The 18291-nt window shown below is 32.5% G+C and overlaps 2 protein-coding genes and 1 pseudogene across 3 annotated transcripts; 2 read left to right on the top strand and 1 right to left on the bottom strand.

The window, feature by feature from the left end:
- The first annotated feature begins 4221 nt into the window (after positions 1 to 4221).
- LOC123214088 (protein ALUMINUM SENSITIVE 3) lies at positions 4222 to 5917 on the top strand. Its single transcript, XM_044633808.1, has 3 exons — positions 4222 to 4666; positions 5102 to 5347; positions 5445 to 5917. Exons 1-3 carry the CDS (start codon positions 4385 to 4387, stop codon positions 5754 to 5756), a joined length of 840 nt encoding a protein of 279 aa, XP_044489743.1. The 5' UTR covers positions 4222 to 4384; the 3' UTR covers positions 5757 to 5917.
- Positions 5918 to 11457: 5540 nt separating this feature from the next.
- LOC123210864 lies at positions 11458 to 13761 on the top strand. Of its 2 annotated transcripts, none has more exons than XM_044629365.1 (4): positions 11458 to 11799; positions 11895 to 12073; positions 12310 to 12508; positions 13413 to 13761. In XM_044629365.1, the coding sequence occupies exons 1-4, from the start codon at positions 11703 to 11705 to the stop codon at positions 13517 to 13519; spliced, it is 582 nt and encodes a 193-aa protein (XP_044485300.1). In that variant the 5' UTR covers positions 11458 to 11702; the 3' UTR covers positions 13520 to 13761. The 2 variants fall into 2 exon arrangements, with proteins under 2 accessions (XP_044485300.1, XP_044485293.1); XM_044629358.1 differs by having other exon boundaries at positions 11464 to 11799; positions 13302 to 13761.
- Positions 13762 to 15913: 2152 nt separating this feature from the next.
- Positions 15914 to 17697, bottom strand: LOC123200257 (annotated as a pseudogene).
- Positions 17698 to 18291: the final 594 nt, after the last annotated feature.

Below are 18291 nucleotides of genomic sequence, written 5' to 3'. Positions count from 1 at the left end.
CGCCAAAATAGGGGTTTTATAGGTCATGTCGACCCGTCAAAAGACCAAGGTCTGAGACACGAGTTATCGGCCCTTTAGGTTGTACGCCTGTACGTTCATAAACCTTTTTGCAAGTCGGTCCGTTAAAATATAAGCTCCACATATTTTAATTTGGGAAAAGGATTATTTCTTGTCCAAATTTTAGTCTAATTTCAAAATTATATTTATAAAAGATAAAAAACTTAAACCCCGACCTATAACCAAATTATCATCCAAATTTTTATTTAAAGACAGGGGTCAAATCATTATTTTACCTATAAACTTTAAAACTTTAAAACTTTAAAACTTTATCATTTTTTCCTCCAAGTTTTAAAAACTAACACTTCAACCTATCCTAAAAGTTTAAAAAGTTTAGATTTTACCCCTAGAATTTGTTTCCTTCTCCAGCCACCACCGACGACTGACGATTTCCATCAATCTCTCTTCTCCAACAACAAAAGACGAAGAAAGACGACCCTTCTTTGTCTAGATCTGGATAACAAAGTGTTGTCCAAACGTGACGAGCGACGAAAGACGATGAAGTGTCGTCTTTCATCATTTGAGTTGTATGACAAAGAGATGAAGATCTCTTCATCGCATCAAGAGAAGGAGGAGGTCGAAGATGACACTGAAAGATAAAATTGAAGAGTGGGGGTAAAACTACTATTTTTGAAAATTATGGGGGTGGCTGAGTTTTAAAAATATGGAAACCTAGGTTTGAGAGTGAAAATATTATTTTTTAAAGTTTAAAAACTTTAAGTAAAAGTGAAATATTAGTTTTTAAAACTTTGGGGGAGAGAAAATAATAAACTTTATAACTTTTTATATAAATAGTAAAATAACTATTTTATTCATCATTTTAACAGAAAAAAATAATAGAAATTTGATTATAAGTGAAAGTTTAAGTTTTTCATCTCTCATCATCATCGGTGTGGGTTTGAGTTTGAAATAAAATTTGGGTGGAAAATAGTTTTTTTCCTTCTAATTTTTTATTTTTTTAGCTCTATCAAACCAGTCTGCGAACCTTTCTCACAGTCACAGACCTTGGACAAGATCCACCTAAAAAAGTGATTCTTGACATGATATGTAATTTTAAAAGCTAGACCTTTGTAACTCTGGACCATCCTGATTAATATGGTCCATTGTTTTGTCGGAGTGGCCAAAAGACTTATTCTCATTTTCACCTATAGAATTTCATTTTTAAAAATCTAGATTTTTATTTATTTTAATTTTACCTGTTATAATTAAGATTAAATTATTCTTTAAAATTTTTTATTTAAATAAAAAATTGATTTCTTTTTTATTTTTTAATTTTAAAAACTAATCATGTTTCTCTAGTTTATTTAAACAAACAAAAATTAATTTTTTTTCCTCTCAATTTTAAAATTAATTATTTTTCCCTTAACTTAATTTTAAAAAATTAGTCTTTTATCCCCCTCCCCCCTATTATATATTATTTTTAGGATTTTATATTTTAGAATGAATAACTGTCCCCTCAAATTTTGAAATATTGTTTTACACTTTAAAAACTTCATTCAATCTTATCGATGATTGCTTGTCTTGATGTTTTTTTTCAAAAGCATCTTCTCTCCCTCTCTTAGGAGACCATAAAAAATCCAATTGGAATAACTAGATTTTTGTGCAACAATCTGTAAAAAAATTACATAGATCTAACGAATGGCGTTACACAAATGTAAATAGATATTTGAGTTTTAAAATCTTATAAATAAAAGTTTAAAAATACACTAAACCTTATGTTGGAATAAATATTTTTGCCCTTATAATGATGGGAAGAAAGGTTGAAATGTGATTAAGCTATCAGATAAATACCATTACCCTTTTGATAATCAACACAACTTATATGCCGCCAGCCCTGTAAATCCACCTAATGGGATCTGGATATTTAATATCCGAAAAAGTCCAGAGTAGAAAGACAAAAACATTTCATATGTATCTAGCATAAAGTGACTCCCATTTTTCCTTGTTTGTCTTGGCCAGGCACCCTTTTTGTGTCACATGTCCTCTTTCACCTGCACCAAAGAAATTGCTATTTTAAAACCATATTATAAAATATGTAAAATGGACTAGATTACTTTGGACCATTATTCTTTTTATAAGTTCAAGTTTAAAAAAATAATAAAAATGAAACCAGATCAAGCTGTTCCAGTATGATACAAAGCAGAGCCTGCCGACTTTACTAATCCAAAATAGCCCAAAATTTATCATACTTAAACTTTAATTGCATTTAGAGGATGAGTAGTATTATGTATAAAAATAATACAATAAAATTATGTATATTTATTTTAGATATATAAATATATACATATTTATATATGTCATTATATATTTAGATGATTTTGAATTAAAAATAAAACAATACTTAATCATATGATGACACGTATGAGTGTGTATATATTTGTATATCTAAAATAGATATATATAGTATTGTTCATAAATAATGTACACAATTTTATGTATAAATAATGACGTATTATCATATGATTGGTTAGTTTAAAATTAGAGATAAAAACAATAATCAATTATATGATGACATATCATTATTTATATATAAAATTGTATACATTATTTATACATATATAATTTTATTATACATATAGTGATACATTATTCAAGGACATAAATATTTTTTATAATATTAAAAATATGGTTATCTGAATCTTTAAATATACAATAACAATACATATTTTAAAACTTATTAAATTAATATAATATAATAAATATATTTTATAATATAACAGATATTACAAATATAAACTAATACTTTTTTTTTTTAAGAAAGTTATAATATAATAAAAGTATATATAAAAAATTTTAAAATTTAAAAAAATTATAATATTTTTTACGATAATGGTGTGTAAATTAAAATTTTTTATTATTATATTTTTTTAAAATATATTATATAATATAAAAAATTAAAATTTTATATATAATATAATATATAATTTATCTATCATAATTAAATATACACGGTTGTTTGAAATTAAAAAAAGAAAAATTGTGAAGCTTATTCTTAACGGCTTACATTATCATGATAAGTACGTGGAAAGAATGAAGACCAGATGAAGCGTTTAGGACAGAGGTACAACTGGGCCGGTGTATTTTCTATGAATATGAATGTGATAATGCTGACAAGGCATGTGAATGTCAACATTACCTAATTATTATTTTTTGTTTCCTCTTTACGACCTACTATACCATAAGTAGCTACCAGTCTTCACAGTCCTTAGATCACGATCTTAATTAATTAATTGATTTATTTTTAACATTTTAGTTAACGAGAAAGGAATCAATAACAGTTTTTTAATTATTAATTTTGTTTATTACCAGAAATACCCTTCATCTTCCTCCATCTTAAGTCATCTGTCTCCGTCTTCCATAACAAGTTAATAAAAAGAAAAAGAAAAAATAAAAAGAAGCTGGCGAAGGGAAAAAGAGCAAATAGGGTTGAGACCGAACTGAACTAATTTGCTCTAAAAAATTGATTAAGTTTAATTTAAATTCAAATCAAATTTAAATTAAAAGATTCAATTTATTTTTTAAATTAAATTAAATTCAAATTAAAAAGTGTTTACTTTAATTTGATTTAAATTTATAACTCTAATATATAATTTAAATTTGTTTGATTTTTATTTGAAATTATGATTTTAATTTATGACTTAAATTTACAATTCGAATTTATAATTTATTTATAAAATAATATCATTTTATTAATAAATTACAAACTTAAACTATAAATTTTAATTATAAATTTAACTCATAAATCTAAATCAAATTAAATTATTTTTTATTTAAACTAAAATTATATCAAACTTAAATCAAATATACTTTTACTTAAATTAAATTCAAATAAAATGATATTCAAACTTGATTGGTTTACATCACGGAGGAAGAGGGCGAGTTAAGAGCAAAACAAAAAAACCGAGAGGATCAGGGGATAAAATGGTAATTTCGTCTCTATGGATGAAAAGATGTTAACTGCCAAAAACATTTATGTAATTCAGTCGTTATGTAATATAATAACACAGCACAGTCCCCTTTGATAATGTCTATTCGTGAGGGCCTACTTGATTACAACACTTCCAAAGTCCACGCGCGCGTGGAACGGGACTCTTTCGTATGGATCGTACGTACTTCTAGTTACTTTGCGCGTCATTCAGCGCATTATTTATTCAATCACTCACGCTCTGCCACGTAATAGCTTAAACTTAGGCTTATATTCTCCGCTCCGGCTCTATGATTCTTCAGTTAATCAAATACTCACTCCACGAGATGCAATTTCTGATCTAAGGCAGGTCGTTTCTCGTTGAACTTCACCCTCTCATGTTCTGCGTCTTTTTCGTTATTTATGCAAAACCCTGGTTCCCAGCAGCTTGTGTATGCAGTTTGTGAGAATATGGATTTTGCGTGGATACTTGATTTTCTTCAGGGTATGATAAAGCCGGCGGCTGCCACGGCGGTGGTGCTAATGGCTGTGTTGTTGTCCATCTTTCAAAGGCTTGGATTGGAGGGCGAGATGATTTATTCCATTATCAGGGCGTTTCTTCAACTCTCTGTTATTGGCTTTGTTCTTCAGTTCATTTTTACCCAAGAAAAGAGCTTTTGGATCATTCTTGCTTACCTTTTCATGGTTCGTTCTTAATTCTGCTCGTTTCTTCTGCTTTTTTTTTTTTTCCGCCTGCTTTCTTTTACGTGCAGTTGGATTTTACGTGCATAGTTTCTCAGGTTGAAATCATTTTATATAGATATAGAGATCCCATGTTCTAACTCAGATTAATTACCAGAAATGAGAAAAACAGAGAGGGTCCATGCTTTATCTTCTATCTGTTATGTCGAGAAAAGAGTATGAAAAGTCTTAAAAAAATTTGATCCGTTCATATTGCAGAATTATTCCTTCTTGTATTGGCCAAATGAGTAAATATGAACTAAACTACTGAAATTTAAAGTTTGGAAATGTAGACTTTTTTCCTCCATTTTTTACACTACCCTTTTGCAGTTAGCATGTTTCTGGGTGTTGCTGTTACTTTTGTTTTTGTTCTTGATATTGTTTCATTATTCCTTGCAGGTGACAGTTGCCGGTTACACGGCGGGTCAACGAGCGAAGCATGTACCTCGTGGGAAGTACGTTGCCGGAGCTTCTATCCTGGCCGGAACTGCGGTGACCATGTTTTTGCTTGTTATACTAAACGTTTTCCCTTTCACTCCAAGATACATCATCCCAGTTGCCGGAATGATGGTTGGAAATGCAATGACTGTAACCGGAGTAACAATGAAAAGACTTCGAGATGATATCAAGACACAATTGAACCTGGTAAGGGCTAAGTTTTAGAAGAATTATTGGATAACTAGTTTTTATAGACTTTTTCCCGGTGTCAATGGCTTCATCAAATTGGTGGTTTTGTTTGCAGGTGGAGACAGCATTAGCGCTGGGTGCAACGCCGCGGCAAGCAACACTTCAGCAGGTGAAGAGGGCTCTGGTTATCGCTCTGTCTCCAGTGTTAGACAACGCGAAAACGGTGGGTCTAATTTCCCTTCCTGGCGCAATGACTGGACTGATAATGGGAGGAGCTTCTCCCCTGGAGGCCATTCAGCTGCAGATTGTAGTAATGAATATGCTTATCGGTGCGTCCACAGTTAGCAGTATCATGTCGACTTACCTTTGCTGGCCTGCCTTCTTCACCCCAGCATATCAGCTAGAAACTAAAGTCTTCAGTTCTTAATGAGACCTATAAATTTGTTGGATGCCTATGAAATTGAGGATTCTATAAATTGTCACATACATGAAATGTATTCATGTTTAATATAATCCATCTACGATTGCTGTTGTAGAAGTCTTCCATGAACGTCATAGAAATTCAAGAACTTTTCTTAGTTGCAGGAATCTTCTGTGGCATTTTGAAATTTGATCTGGTAATAGCTGTCTTTTATGTTTAGTTCATGGTTGATGTCATTTCGAGGCTATACAGCTAAAGATAAATGCCAAAACATTGCAAGTACACTCGTTTTTCAAATTTCAGAAATATTAAGGTGTTGTAATTAAACGCTGCGAAGATAGGGTTTGATTAAAGAGACAAAGACAGCTAGATACTTCACATTAATACAAGAGTTAATGGAGCTCATTATTCCAGATATCTTTATTAGATGGGGTATTGAATTTTCTGTCCTAATTTATATTTATTTATATATTTACATCATAATTTTTATATATTAAATATTTTTATTATTTTATATGATAAAATATTTAAAATATTTTTATTTTTAATCTTAAAAAATTAGACAAGATAATACTATTCTCTTTATATATTATAAAAAAAGAATATATATAGATATATAATATCAATATTTAAAATAAGATTTATATATGTGTTAAGTAAGGTCAAATAAGTTTAAAAATTTTTAAGTTTAAATCTTTTAAATTAAATTTCATTTGAATTTTATATAGGACTAAAGTGATTGACGTTAACCCCAAGCCTCAACGTTGATGCCAACCTCTGGTGTCAACGTCAACCCATTCTTTCTCTATTTTTGATCTAGACCTGAATCTTCGTCAACTCATTTCCAATTTTACTCCAATTACATAATAACAATATTAAACAATATAACAATAAAAATTCATAATATTAGATAATATAAACAATATGAAATCACAATAAAATTATATTTCACATGAAGTCATAACCATTAATCTACCTTATATTATTTGATTTTTAATTATTATAGAAGAAAACACAAAATACAAGGGTTTGAATCAAGACTAACCTGAATTTGGATAATATTGTTGTAAAATCTTTTACAAAAAAATATGAATTTTCTAAAGAAATTTGGTAATTTTTGTCTCTCTCTTCGTTGTGTTTATATAAATCCTTTATAATGGCTAGTGATTCCTTTTTCTGAATTTCTCTTGTGGATTTTATTATTTAATCATATATGCTTACTTTAATTATCTTCTAGAGTTAAAAGAATTGTCCCACTTCAAAATTTTTTTCACGTTACAGAAATTTTCTCCCTTTGTTATAAGGCTAATGAAAAAGATATAAAATCTCTCCACATTTTTATTAGGCCCATGGATTATGTAATATATATTTATATGCTTAAAAAAAACACTATAATATTCTATATCTCTTATTATTAATTGACAAAATAGTCTTTAATAGTGGACAACATTTTAGTAGAGTTGAACTTGAGGGGTGATTTTGTCTTTTTGTCTGGGTCATACCTTTAGTCTTTCATTAACAACCATTGTTTTTAAAACTAGACTGATGATCAAATTGGTTATTTTATTAATTCATAATTCGGTCAGTTTGATCGATTCAATCCAGAATCGATTAGTTCAACTTATTATTAAATTATAATGAATGAATTTTATTTAAAAATTTATAAAAAAATAAAATTAATCAAGATACCTACACTTATGGAGATTAGAATATATTCTTTTTAAAGAGTAACAATTATTCATTTGATTTTAATGAAACAATTAAAATAAAAAATCTCAATTTTATGATACATAAAAAAATATAATTTTATAAATTATTGTCTATAGAAGACATTTTAATAGATATGAGATATTTTTTTCTTTTTTTCTATTTTATTTTTGAACTTATTTTTACTTACAAACCTTTATAAATTTATTCAATATAATAAAAATAATCAAATTATTTAAAAATAATTAAAATTTAAAAAATACTCTAAATTTTGATAAAATTTAATTTTCATCCATTTAATAAACAAACCACTTTTTTATATTAATTGGATCAAATTTAGAGTTAATTTTCAATTCAATCGAATGAATCAATTAATCTGATCCGATTTTAAAATCATTGCCAACAACTAAGGGTGCTCCTCCCTCCCTCATCAACACTCTTCTCTCTCTACCATTAAAACGGCTTACAAGTGTGGGCACTCATGGCGGTTTCTCTTTTTATCAGAATCATGATTTTTTGGTAACTTCTGTTTTTAAATAGCTGTTCATCCTACCAAAACGGGCGTATTGAAATTACTATAAACAATTCTCATGATACAAACCGGGCAATTCATCAAACTGTTTTTCTTATTTAATAAAAATTAATTTGATTCAAATTTAAAAAAAAATGAACAAAATACTTTTAAGACGTAATGTAAATGTTAGGGAGAATGGACAGGCGGGGTTGGGTTGTTGGGTGGCAGGATGGAAGGGAAAGCTGGGAGGAGACTGGTGGATGAATAACTGCTCTTGGGTGAAAGATAAGACATGTGGTTTAGCTGTGAATAATTTTTATTACTTGGTTTGGATGTGATTTGAAATGGTGACTGATTTTTTTTTTTTTTTTGGTTTAAAATTATTTTTAATTGATTTAAGATCTGAGAAACAGGATCACAATGGCTGTTATAGGTTTGAGAAACACTCCAGCACTAGTCGATGAGTATTTACATAATTTTTTTTTTTTATTGGAAAAAGATTTGATTAAGTGATAAAAAATATTAAAAATTTTTTTTTGAATTATATTGATTTTATAAAATTAATTAATATATCTTATTTTCTTTGAGTTAATTGCAAATTTATACTAATGGTTTGGGTCTACTCTTCAGGACACTTTTATTTTCAGGTAGCAATATAGTGCTTGATGATGTTACCCTAACGTCTGTCAGGTTGGAGGATGATATTGACTGAGATGGAAATTATGAGAGAGTTCGTCAGATTTGTTGGGTGGATTCGTCAGATAAGATAGCTAGGGTGGTTCAGCAAGAAAGATCAACAACTGAGAAAATGGTGGAGACAAAATTTAAGGTGTGGCCGAGGAAGCGTCCGAAGTCCTGGAGACAATTAGGGTAGGGTAATGTTAGTCTGCCAACTGCTAAAAGGCTTCACATGTTGAAGATGCGGCTTCCATTTGTGAGGGTTAAAAAATCCATTGTGCTATGCGGTGATTTTCAGCCCTCGGGATACCAGGCGACCAAACCAAATCCGTTTCTATTTTAGGATGATCATGCCTACTCGATTACTCCTAACACATAACAGTGAAACAATCTTAGTTTGTTGATCATAAGGATTGGACCTTTTCACTCCGTGGTGACTTATGTTTGAGTACAATAGACAAGGTTACCTTTATTGTCAAACCTAAAACATATAACAAAAGTACATAACAATAATAAATGAATAATATTTTTTAACATATGGATTAGATTGAATAATATTTTTTAACATATGGATTAAACGTTTAATGAAAAGAAAATATATGTTTAAAGCCTCATGTTTTGGTGTTATAAATGAGTTTAACAGATAAGACGATATTAGTTATTAAACTTGTTTGTTAGATTTAAATGATTATCTAAATATGTTTCAAGTTTATCCGGAAAAGATGGTTGAATGTAACCCGTGAGTTTAGTCTCAATATATTATATAATAGTTTACATCAATGATATTCCCCATCCTTTAGTATGTATTACATGCATGTCTTACATTTGAATAATATCGACTAAACAAAATACATCTTGCATAAGGTATCAACATTTGATGTTCTAGAGATAATTAATATCAAATCAATGTCGTCTTTTAATATACTATAATTATAAATTATATCATGAGGTTAAACACTAATATTTGGTGTACGAAAACAACCCACCACCTTAGAAGCATCAACTTGTAACTTTCAAACTTAATTCAAGTGTAGCATGTTAAGTCGACATGCGTGGTACAAACTACAAAATATAACTAGCTCTAAGGATGATCCAAGGATTGGACTTTGTCAACTTTGTAGTGACTTATGTTTGAGTACAATAGACGAGGTTACTTTTATTGTCAAACCTAATGTATATAACAATAATAGATGAATAACATCTTTCAACATATGAATTAAATGTCTAGTGAAAAGATAATATATGTTTAACGTCTCATATTTTGGTGTTATAAACAAGTTTAATAGGTGAGACGATATTAGTTATTAAACTTGTTAGTTGAACTTACACCATTATCTAAATATATCTTAAGCTTATTCGGAGAAGATGGTTGAATGTAATCAATGAGTTTAGTCTTAATATATTATATAATAGTTTATATCAATGATGTTTCCCATCCTTTAGCGTGTATTACATGCATGTCTTACATATAAATAACATCAACTAAGCAGAATGCATTTTATATAAGATATCAACATTTGATGTTTCAGAGATAATTAATATCAAATTAATATTGTCTTTTAACATACTATAGTTATAAATTATATCATGAGATTAAACACTGATATTTGAAGTACAAAAACAACCCACCACCTTAGAAACGTCAATTTTTAATTCTGAGACTTAATTCAAGTGTAACATATTAAGTCGACATGCATGGTACAAACTACAAAGTATAATTAGCTCTAAGGATGATCCAACCAACGCATGCTAAGTAGGACTCTCGCAATAAGGAGTATATACCACAATCAGACTAATCTCCTAAGGTGAGTTAATCATACAAATAATGTCACTACTAAGATAGTAAATAAACTTTTCATAGAAATCCAACTATGTTTTTTAAGATTTCATAAAGGGATATCTACTTTAATTATAACTTTTTACTATACTGTATTAGAATATTTTCTCAGAGGTATAAACAACATAGCTGTGGGCGTAAACTTTTGAATAGTGGGTAAACTTGGCAGTTTAATTAATCATTAATGTAACATTTTCATAAACTTTTGTATGTATGGTCGCCCTGGTTCACCATAACTTCAGGAAGCCTCATAATTTCGTAAGTTGAGGAGGTATTTCGTTGTTCAGTAAAATGTATTGGGCTTCATGTGAGTCTGACTCTTGACTTTTTTTTTAAAAAGAGTATGAAAATATATTAACTAAAAAAAAAAAAAAAAAAACCTTCCAAAGAAGACTCCGAAAACAATTTAAACTCACCATTCTCCAGGGGTAAGGGCAACAAACCAGAAACTTAGGTGATAAAAAACTCACACAATAACAACAAAAAATCTACTCCTCTTAAGACCTATCAAAGTTTAAACAATGATAAGGGTTAAAAGGAGAATAAGGTAACAACCTAACAACAACAAATACACTATATAAACACTGTAAGATAATTACCATTCAAAGCCAGTCCAACAAGCAGGGAAATCTGGGCAGTACAGGACCATAAAATATTGCCGCACCAGCAAAAGGACAGGGCAGAGGCTACTGTAGTCAAACTGGGCAGAGGCAAAAGCTGGACAGAACTCTTGCCTTGAGTAGCTTTGTAGTTGATGACAAATCAAACCCAGTTTGAATTTTATTTACATAAAGTTAGGTAAATAAATCTTCTTTTTATAAAAAAGGAATTATTGTATATTCAGTTATTAAAAAATAAAAATATGTTTCACATGTGGATTATGTTGTAAGAGTACCGTTGCTTAACCGCCAACTGTCCGTGGCAGCAGGTGAAAGGTCCAACCCATCCCACTCACTCACGCGCAATGCGCATCCTGCGTATCATAGACGCCCCCCTGTCCATTCACCCGTAGCGCGATCCGGTTAGCTCTCCTTTCCCTCATTCTCACGAAACAAAAGAATAAAAAATTAACCAAAAAATTTAAAAAGATAAACCGCCATAGCCTCCTATAGCAGCTTCTTTGTAATCGGATGAAACAGAGAACGAATAGGTGCGTAGTGCGCATTGATCTGAGCCGGCTAATGATCTCCATCAATAAAAATCGATTAGTTTGTGAATGGTGACGCAGTTCGGTATGTCGATTCGGAGTTCGCTGAATTCCGAGGCTTCTCGTGCTTTCGTCGTCCTTCTGACTTTTCTTAACTTCTTTCCAGGTGAATTTTCTTGGGAAACAAACCGAGATTGTACGGCATCGGTTTTTATTTGAAAATTAATCATTTTCCTTTAGCTAATATTATTTTTCTGGCAGGTTTCATCTTAACAGCAGTTGTAACGCTTGATTCGATTGAAATATATACTACTCACGAATGGATACCGAAATCTAAACCGACGGTTTATTTCCAATGTAAAGGAGAGAACAAGACGATTTTGCCTGATGTCAAGCGCGCAAATCACATATATTCTTTCAACAAGGAAGAATCTTGGCAGGTTAGTATTTCACACCTTTTGCGTTAAAACTTTTCATTTCTGTTTTTTAACTATCCGTCATTAAATATGTAAAAGCTTGCTAGAAATTACCAAGTGGACAATAAGTATATTTCGTCAAGGAAATTGAAAACTAAAACTGGTACTGAAATACGTATTAGAGAGGCTGGGGCCTTTTGAATACCATTTAGTGTGGTAATTTTTGGTGAAGCTAATAAAAGGGTTTTTCATTTCTGCAGCCGCTAACAGATTTTTCGGGCCAGAAATGCAAGCGCTGTGGGTTTTATGAGGCAGATATGGTTAAGTCAGATGATGTATATGACGAGTGGGAGTTTTGTCCTTCTGATTTTGCTGCTAGTAAGGGGAAATATACTCGAGACAAGAAAAAGGAATTTAAGGCCGCTTTTCTTTGTCTGGGGTGCAAGCCTGAAGCAAGCTGTGAGTTTATTGTTTTCTAACTTAATAGTTAGTTCTGTTTTTCACTCTAATTTGTTTTGGTGGCTTGTGTTGGACATATACAACTCACATGCCATATGAATGTGTTTGTTTGACAGTGTGCAATTTCTTGTGATTTGCATACAAAGGAATCATTCTGTCTTATGCCAGAGGATCTTGAAATTTTGGTCTCTTTTTTTCCCCATCTAGGACTATGACTCTTTATGAAGTCCTGTGAGTTCCTAGATATAAATTGACGATTTTCTTAGGCAGAAGCAGAAAGTAGATTTGAGAAGTAGTCTGAGAAGACTAAAGCTGTGCAAAGAACATGTTTCTAAAGAAGGGATAAGCATAAATTTAGGACCTGATAAACATGTGGTGCTGGTTGTGCAAGGATAAAGTTCACTGAGTTTTCAGTAAGGGTAAATCTGTGGTTGAATGCCTTTGAAGACTCTGTAAAAAAGAATAGTTGTGTCAGGCTTTAATAGCTTTGCTAAGTGCAATGGTTTACTGGTTTGATCCGGATATATAGTTGTTCATCCTGGCTGTTGCATTTTTGGGTTTCATATTCGTTCTTCTTGAAAATTTTAGATGCAATTTATCCCTCAAATGAATTGGTTAAAAGATTTATCAGCATAAAAATGTTTCTTTTTCTGAAAATCCCAGAAGTCATGAATTGTCCCCTAAACTGGATGGATAAATAGACATATGATGTGTATATTGACACTTTTTTACTTAGTTACATATTCTGTTCTTTTTCAAATTGTGACAATCATTTTGTTTGATGTGTTTGTAGCTTTCAATTCAACCTCTAGCACACCTAATGGAGAAAAGAGGTGGAATGTTGGCATAATAATACTTATCACAGTACTTTCTTCAACTGTACTGATAATCGGAGGGGTGGCAGCATGTAGGTTCTGGCAAAAGAAGAAGAGAGAACAAGAACAAGCTCAGTTTTTGAAGCTGTTTGAAGATGGGGATGACATTGAGGATGAATTGAGCTTTGGTATGTGATATGATCAATTACAATAACTTGAATATCTCCTGTACAGTGAGTTGGTCTTACAAAAAATTTGCTCGTGTGATTATAAAATCAAAAAAAAAAATCCGCTTTTTGTTAATTTTTGCACAGTGCATGTAAGCATATGAAGGTAGTGACTGATGTGCTCTGGCTTACACACATGCATATGCTATCGTAGGGTGACCTTGTAGTTTGGCAGAGTATATTGTTGTTAATGATAGTAGGAAATTCATCATGAACAAGAACACTAATTTAATTGCATTATATCTTGAATAATGCACATTTTAATCCAAATATAATGAATGCAGAGCCAATGCCATTATCAAAACGGTAACAGAATCCTCTTTCCAAAATATCAAGAACTTATTGGTGTGCAGTAAGGCCACTAACAAAATGGCAAGTAAGAGTAGGTAGGGCTGGATTCGAGCCGAGCCGAGCTCGGCTCGCAGCCAGCTCGGGCTCGGCTCGGTTTTTTAATGGCCGGCTCGAGTTCGGCTCGAGCCGGATTCGGCTCGGCTCGAGTTCGGCTCGTTTTGGGTTCGGCTCGGTAACGGCTCGGCTCGGCTCGTTTTTCATATCAAAACGGCACCGTTTTGTGTATATATGAGGATCAAAACGACGTCGTTTTGTATAAAAAATTTTAAAAAAATATACCGAGCCAGCTCGGGCTCGGCTCGAGCTCGATCGAGCCGAGCAGAGCCCGGCTCGTTTCGGGCTCGAACCGAGCCGAGCCGAGCTCGAGCCCGAGCTGGCTCGGCTCGAATCCAGCCCTAAGAGTAGGTCATTATACCATTTGTAAATTGAATAGTACTATTATGAATATATCTATACAATATGAGGTGATAACATATAATTGGATGATGTGAATACAATATCCTCTGGGACGACTAAGAATACTGTATTAGAAAGGAAGGAGTTAACATATTCAGATGATACAGAGCCAACATTTTCTCTCTCAAAACACTGATCTACATCACGCCGGACCCAAATCTAAAACAGAAAGATACAGTCGACATGATGATAGAGCAGACGGTTTACATCGAACATGATTCCCACAGGACGCTGAGAATCCAGAGTCTCAAGGGATACCAGGTTCTTCATCCTCTTCGAGACGAGTCGGTCCATTTGCTCGACGAATGAATCTAACAAACGCTTTAAATGTTTCACTTACTCTACGTCTTGAGGACACAGGAAGAGACTTAGATCCCATTCTTGCTTTTGCAAATTCTAGATCAGCCCCAGATGCTGATGAGGAGGTCGATGAGGGCGGCACCAGTAGTCCATCAACACCATGTACAGCGCAGGAGCCGTCAAAGTAAAGATTTGGAGCAATGACAAGAACATCATTGAAAGAAACCATTCCAGCTCCAGTCGCAACAGTGAGAGTGGTGTTGCGGAGGGTAGGCAGGGTGGTGTTGTGAGGAATGGTGAGGAGGGAGTCGTAATAGAAGGCTCCGGCATTTGATACGTGGCCGCGGACAGAGGTTGCATCCAGGGAAAAGTTAATTAGGGCATCATCTGGGGGTGCAAAGTAGGTTAGGCCAGTGGTGGTGGCGGTTAGGTTGTAGCGGTGAAGGGCCTGAGCGAAGAGGGTGAAGCCGCTAGAAGAGAGAGCGATGGGCATGGCTTCTGAGCAGAAAGATTCAGCTGTAGGAGTGCTTGCGAAGAAGGCCAGGAGTAGCGTGGCAGTGTTTAAAATTTGAGAGATTGAATTCTCCATTTCGATAAAACTGAGAGAAATCAAGATCCAAGACTCTGTAAAAGAAATCTATCTTGTATTAGATCCTGTTAAATTAATATAAGTAACGGTTTTAACAGAATTAGTACACCAGCACTATGTTTAAGATGGTAACTACACGTGGCTGTCTGTGCTTCAATCACTGATTTAAAGCTATGACCGACAGTTGATCTGTTTAGATTTGCAGTAAAGTTACATAGAAATATAAAAGTTGAACAGAACATTGTCAAAGTAAAACCAAATGTGGCACGACCAATAAGTGAATGTATAGATAATAAGTTATTTTATAATTAAATATTATTTTATTATTAAATTATTGCTTAATCAATTTTGGTACACTGTCATTTGCCAAGCATTATGGTGCTCGTGTTTGAATATATAGACACTAAGAATTCGTCATGAATGACCTCTTTCTGTTCTGTGAAAAAGTTTTGTTGTGTGGACACGGAAATCCTTTTGTGACTAAATTAGTATATTTAATTAATATTATGTGGTCAAATTTTCTCTTTGATTTAATTTACGAATACCATTTATAGTTGTGATATCAAACATTGCTCTAATTTATATCCTGCAAGGCAAGTCCCAAATATAACTTCTTTTCTTTACGAAATAAGAAATAATAACCAAATCCATTATGACTACTATAGAATGTCAAATATTAAATAATTATTTTTTATTATAATTAAATCATTCCCCTTAATTTTGACAATTCCAATTCAAACACAACTATACTGTGTTATCAAATTAGAATCAAGACAACACTTATCAAACCATCAACAACTAGTAAACTACTATGACCCTTCAAATAGAAAATACCAATAACATTTTCCTTTCACATCATGCATTCCTAATATAAATATCATTAAACCCCCTACCTTTCCCCCCTCCTTTTAGCAAGAAAAGACGCCGGTGTAAACTAGAAGAATTGACAACAAGTTGAGTATATGTGACAAGTTGTGTATGCGAGTTTTGAAATATTGAAATTGATTCTAAGATAAGTTTATATAGGGGATAATTTTGCCCTATTAACCATATTTGTATAAACACCAAATGCATTTTATTTTATTATTAATAGAAATGATAATCACCCTTGGTAGGTGACCGCATTTGTCTTCAGATAGTCAACAAATCGACCAAGATAATCTTCTTGCAGATTCTTATCATTGATAATCGAAGTGGCTTCTGTAGCTTGAACCGTCAACCTCTCTCCTTCCACGGAGACCATCGCTCGTCTCAAAGCCTTGGCAATGTCATCCCTGCTAAACGATCCATCTTCTCTTCTTTCCACTCCCAAAGCAAGACCCTTTTCAATCAATAGCTTTGCATTAGAAGGCTGATCGACTAAGAATGGTAACACAACAAGACGATGCCCAAATTTCAAAGTCTCTATCAGTGATCCCCACCCAGCGTGAAACAATGACCCCCCAATCGATGGATTCCCTAAAATTTCTAACTGTGGTGCCCAGCCGATGCACACCATCCCTTTGTCGCCATTGAAACATGGAGGCAAAGCTTCAAGATCATCAGCAGCCCACTCAGGTTTCCTCAGTGCCCATAAGAACGGCAATTCTGATAATTCGAGCCCATATGCTATCTCATATACTTGATCCTTTGTAAGCTTACACTCACTACCAAACCCAACAAAAACAACTGATTTTGGTTTCTGCTGATCAAGCCATTGAAATATCTTCCACCATCTATCATCAGTAATTTTATCTCTTCTGTTTTCGTTTTCTGGCGTGAGTAAACCCACAGGAATCACAGGTTTGCCAATTTTCAAGTAAGTTCAAGCGTTCACCTTCAAATTCTGGACAACTACGAATAGCCACTGCTTGACATCCATTGAGAACGCTGCCAACCCTTTGCTTAGATGATATCCCGGATGCATTTGTAATATTATAAACCAGCAAATCTGGTGCTAAAAAATTATAGAATGATGCTGAGACAACTGAGAAATGAAGAATAGGGACTTGATATTCTTGAGCAATATTGACCAACCAATGACTATAAAAATCACAGAAAATCCAGTCTGGGGATTGCTCAGCAACGAACTTTTTCACAGGATGTTCAAGCATATCATAAGCAATCTTTAAGTGCTGAATTTGATCAAAAGAAGGAAAGTCCACCGTTGCCTCAGCACCTTCGGGATAAAGTTCGTTGCTGCCCAAGGATGGTAACGGAAACTCCACAAAATTGATGAGGGTCACCAGATCTTGAGGAGGTTTAGGCAGTCTCTTGATGTTTCTAGGGGTTGATACGAAGGAGACTTCAACCCCAGATTTGGCTAGAGCTACAGAGAGGTGAAAGTGTGGGATCAGGTGGCCGAAGGCTGACCATGGAAGCATCACTACGTGAAGTGGTTTAGCCATTTTCGATTATTTGCAAGGGTAGATAGCAAGCTTGGAGAGCTAAAATATACAACCGCTAAAGAAATGCTAGATCTTTATATATAATTTATCAACAACATCCAATTAGGTGGAGACGTATTACCTAAATATTTTTTTAAATGCTCAAAATTAATGCACGTTTATTTTTAAGAAAGTATACCAAACGATTATGTTAACGTTAGTGCAATAAAACGCAAGTGCATGCGAGCTGATTGCCCTAAAAAGTGTGTCTATATATATATATATATATATATATATATATATATATTTATGAAAAGAGAAATGATCACATGGGTAGTGTCTCAAGGGACTGGCAAATGTCTTTGTCAGCGGAGAAAATTATGCTAACACTGATAAAAGAAATATTAATTAAAGTCATCATTAAAGATTATGTCTTTGTCAGTGGAGAAAATTACACTAGCACTATTAAAAGAAATATTAATTAAAGTAATCATTAAAGATTTTGTCCAAACTTTTTTAGGAAAATCTTGAATGATTTTATTTTTTTTAAAGTAAATTTTATTTTATTGTTAATAATATCTCTTTCTATAATTATATTAAATTTGATATAATTTTTTTGATAATTTTTTTAAGAGTATATTCTATGTTTGATATATTATAATTTGAAGGTTTAAAAATT

The sequence above is a fragment of the Mangifera indica genome, chromosome 1 (genome assembly GCF_011075055.1).
Source record: "Mangifera indica cultivar Alphonso chromosome 1, CATAS_Mindica_2.1, whole genome shotgun sequence".
Classification (NCBI taxonomy): domain Eukaryota; kingdom Viridiplantae; phylum Streptophyta; class Magnoliopsida; order Sapindales; family Anacardiaceae; genus Mangifera; species Mangifera indica.
The sequence above is the reverse complement of the archived record's forward strand: the minus strand, read 5'-3'. Positions and strand labels throughout refer to the sequence as shown.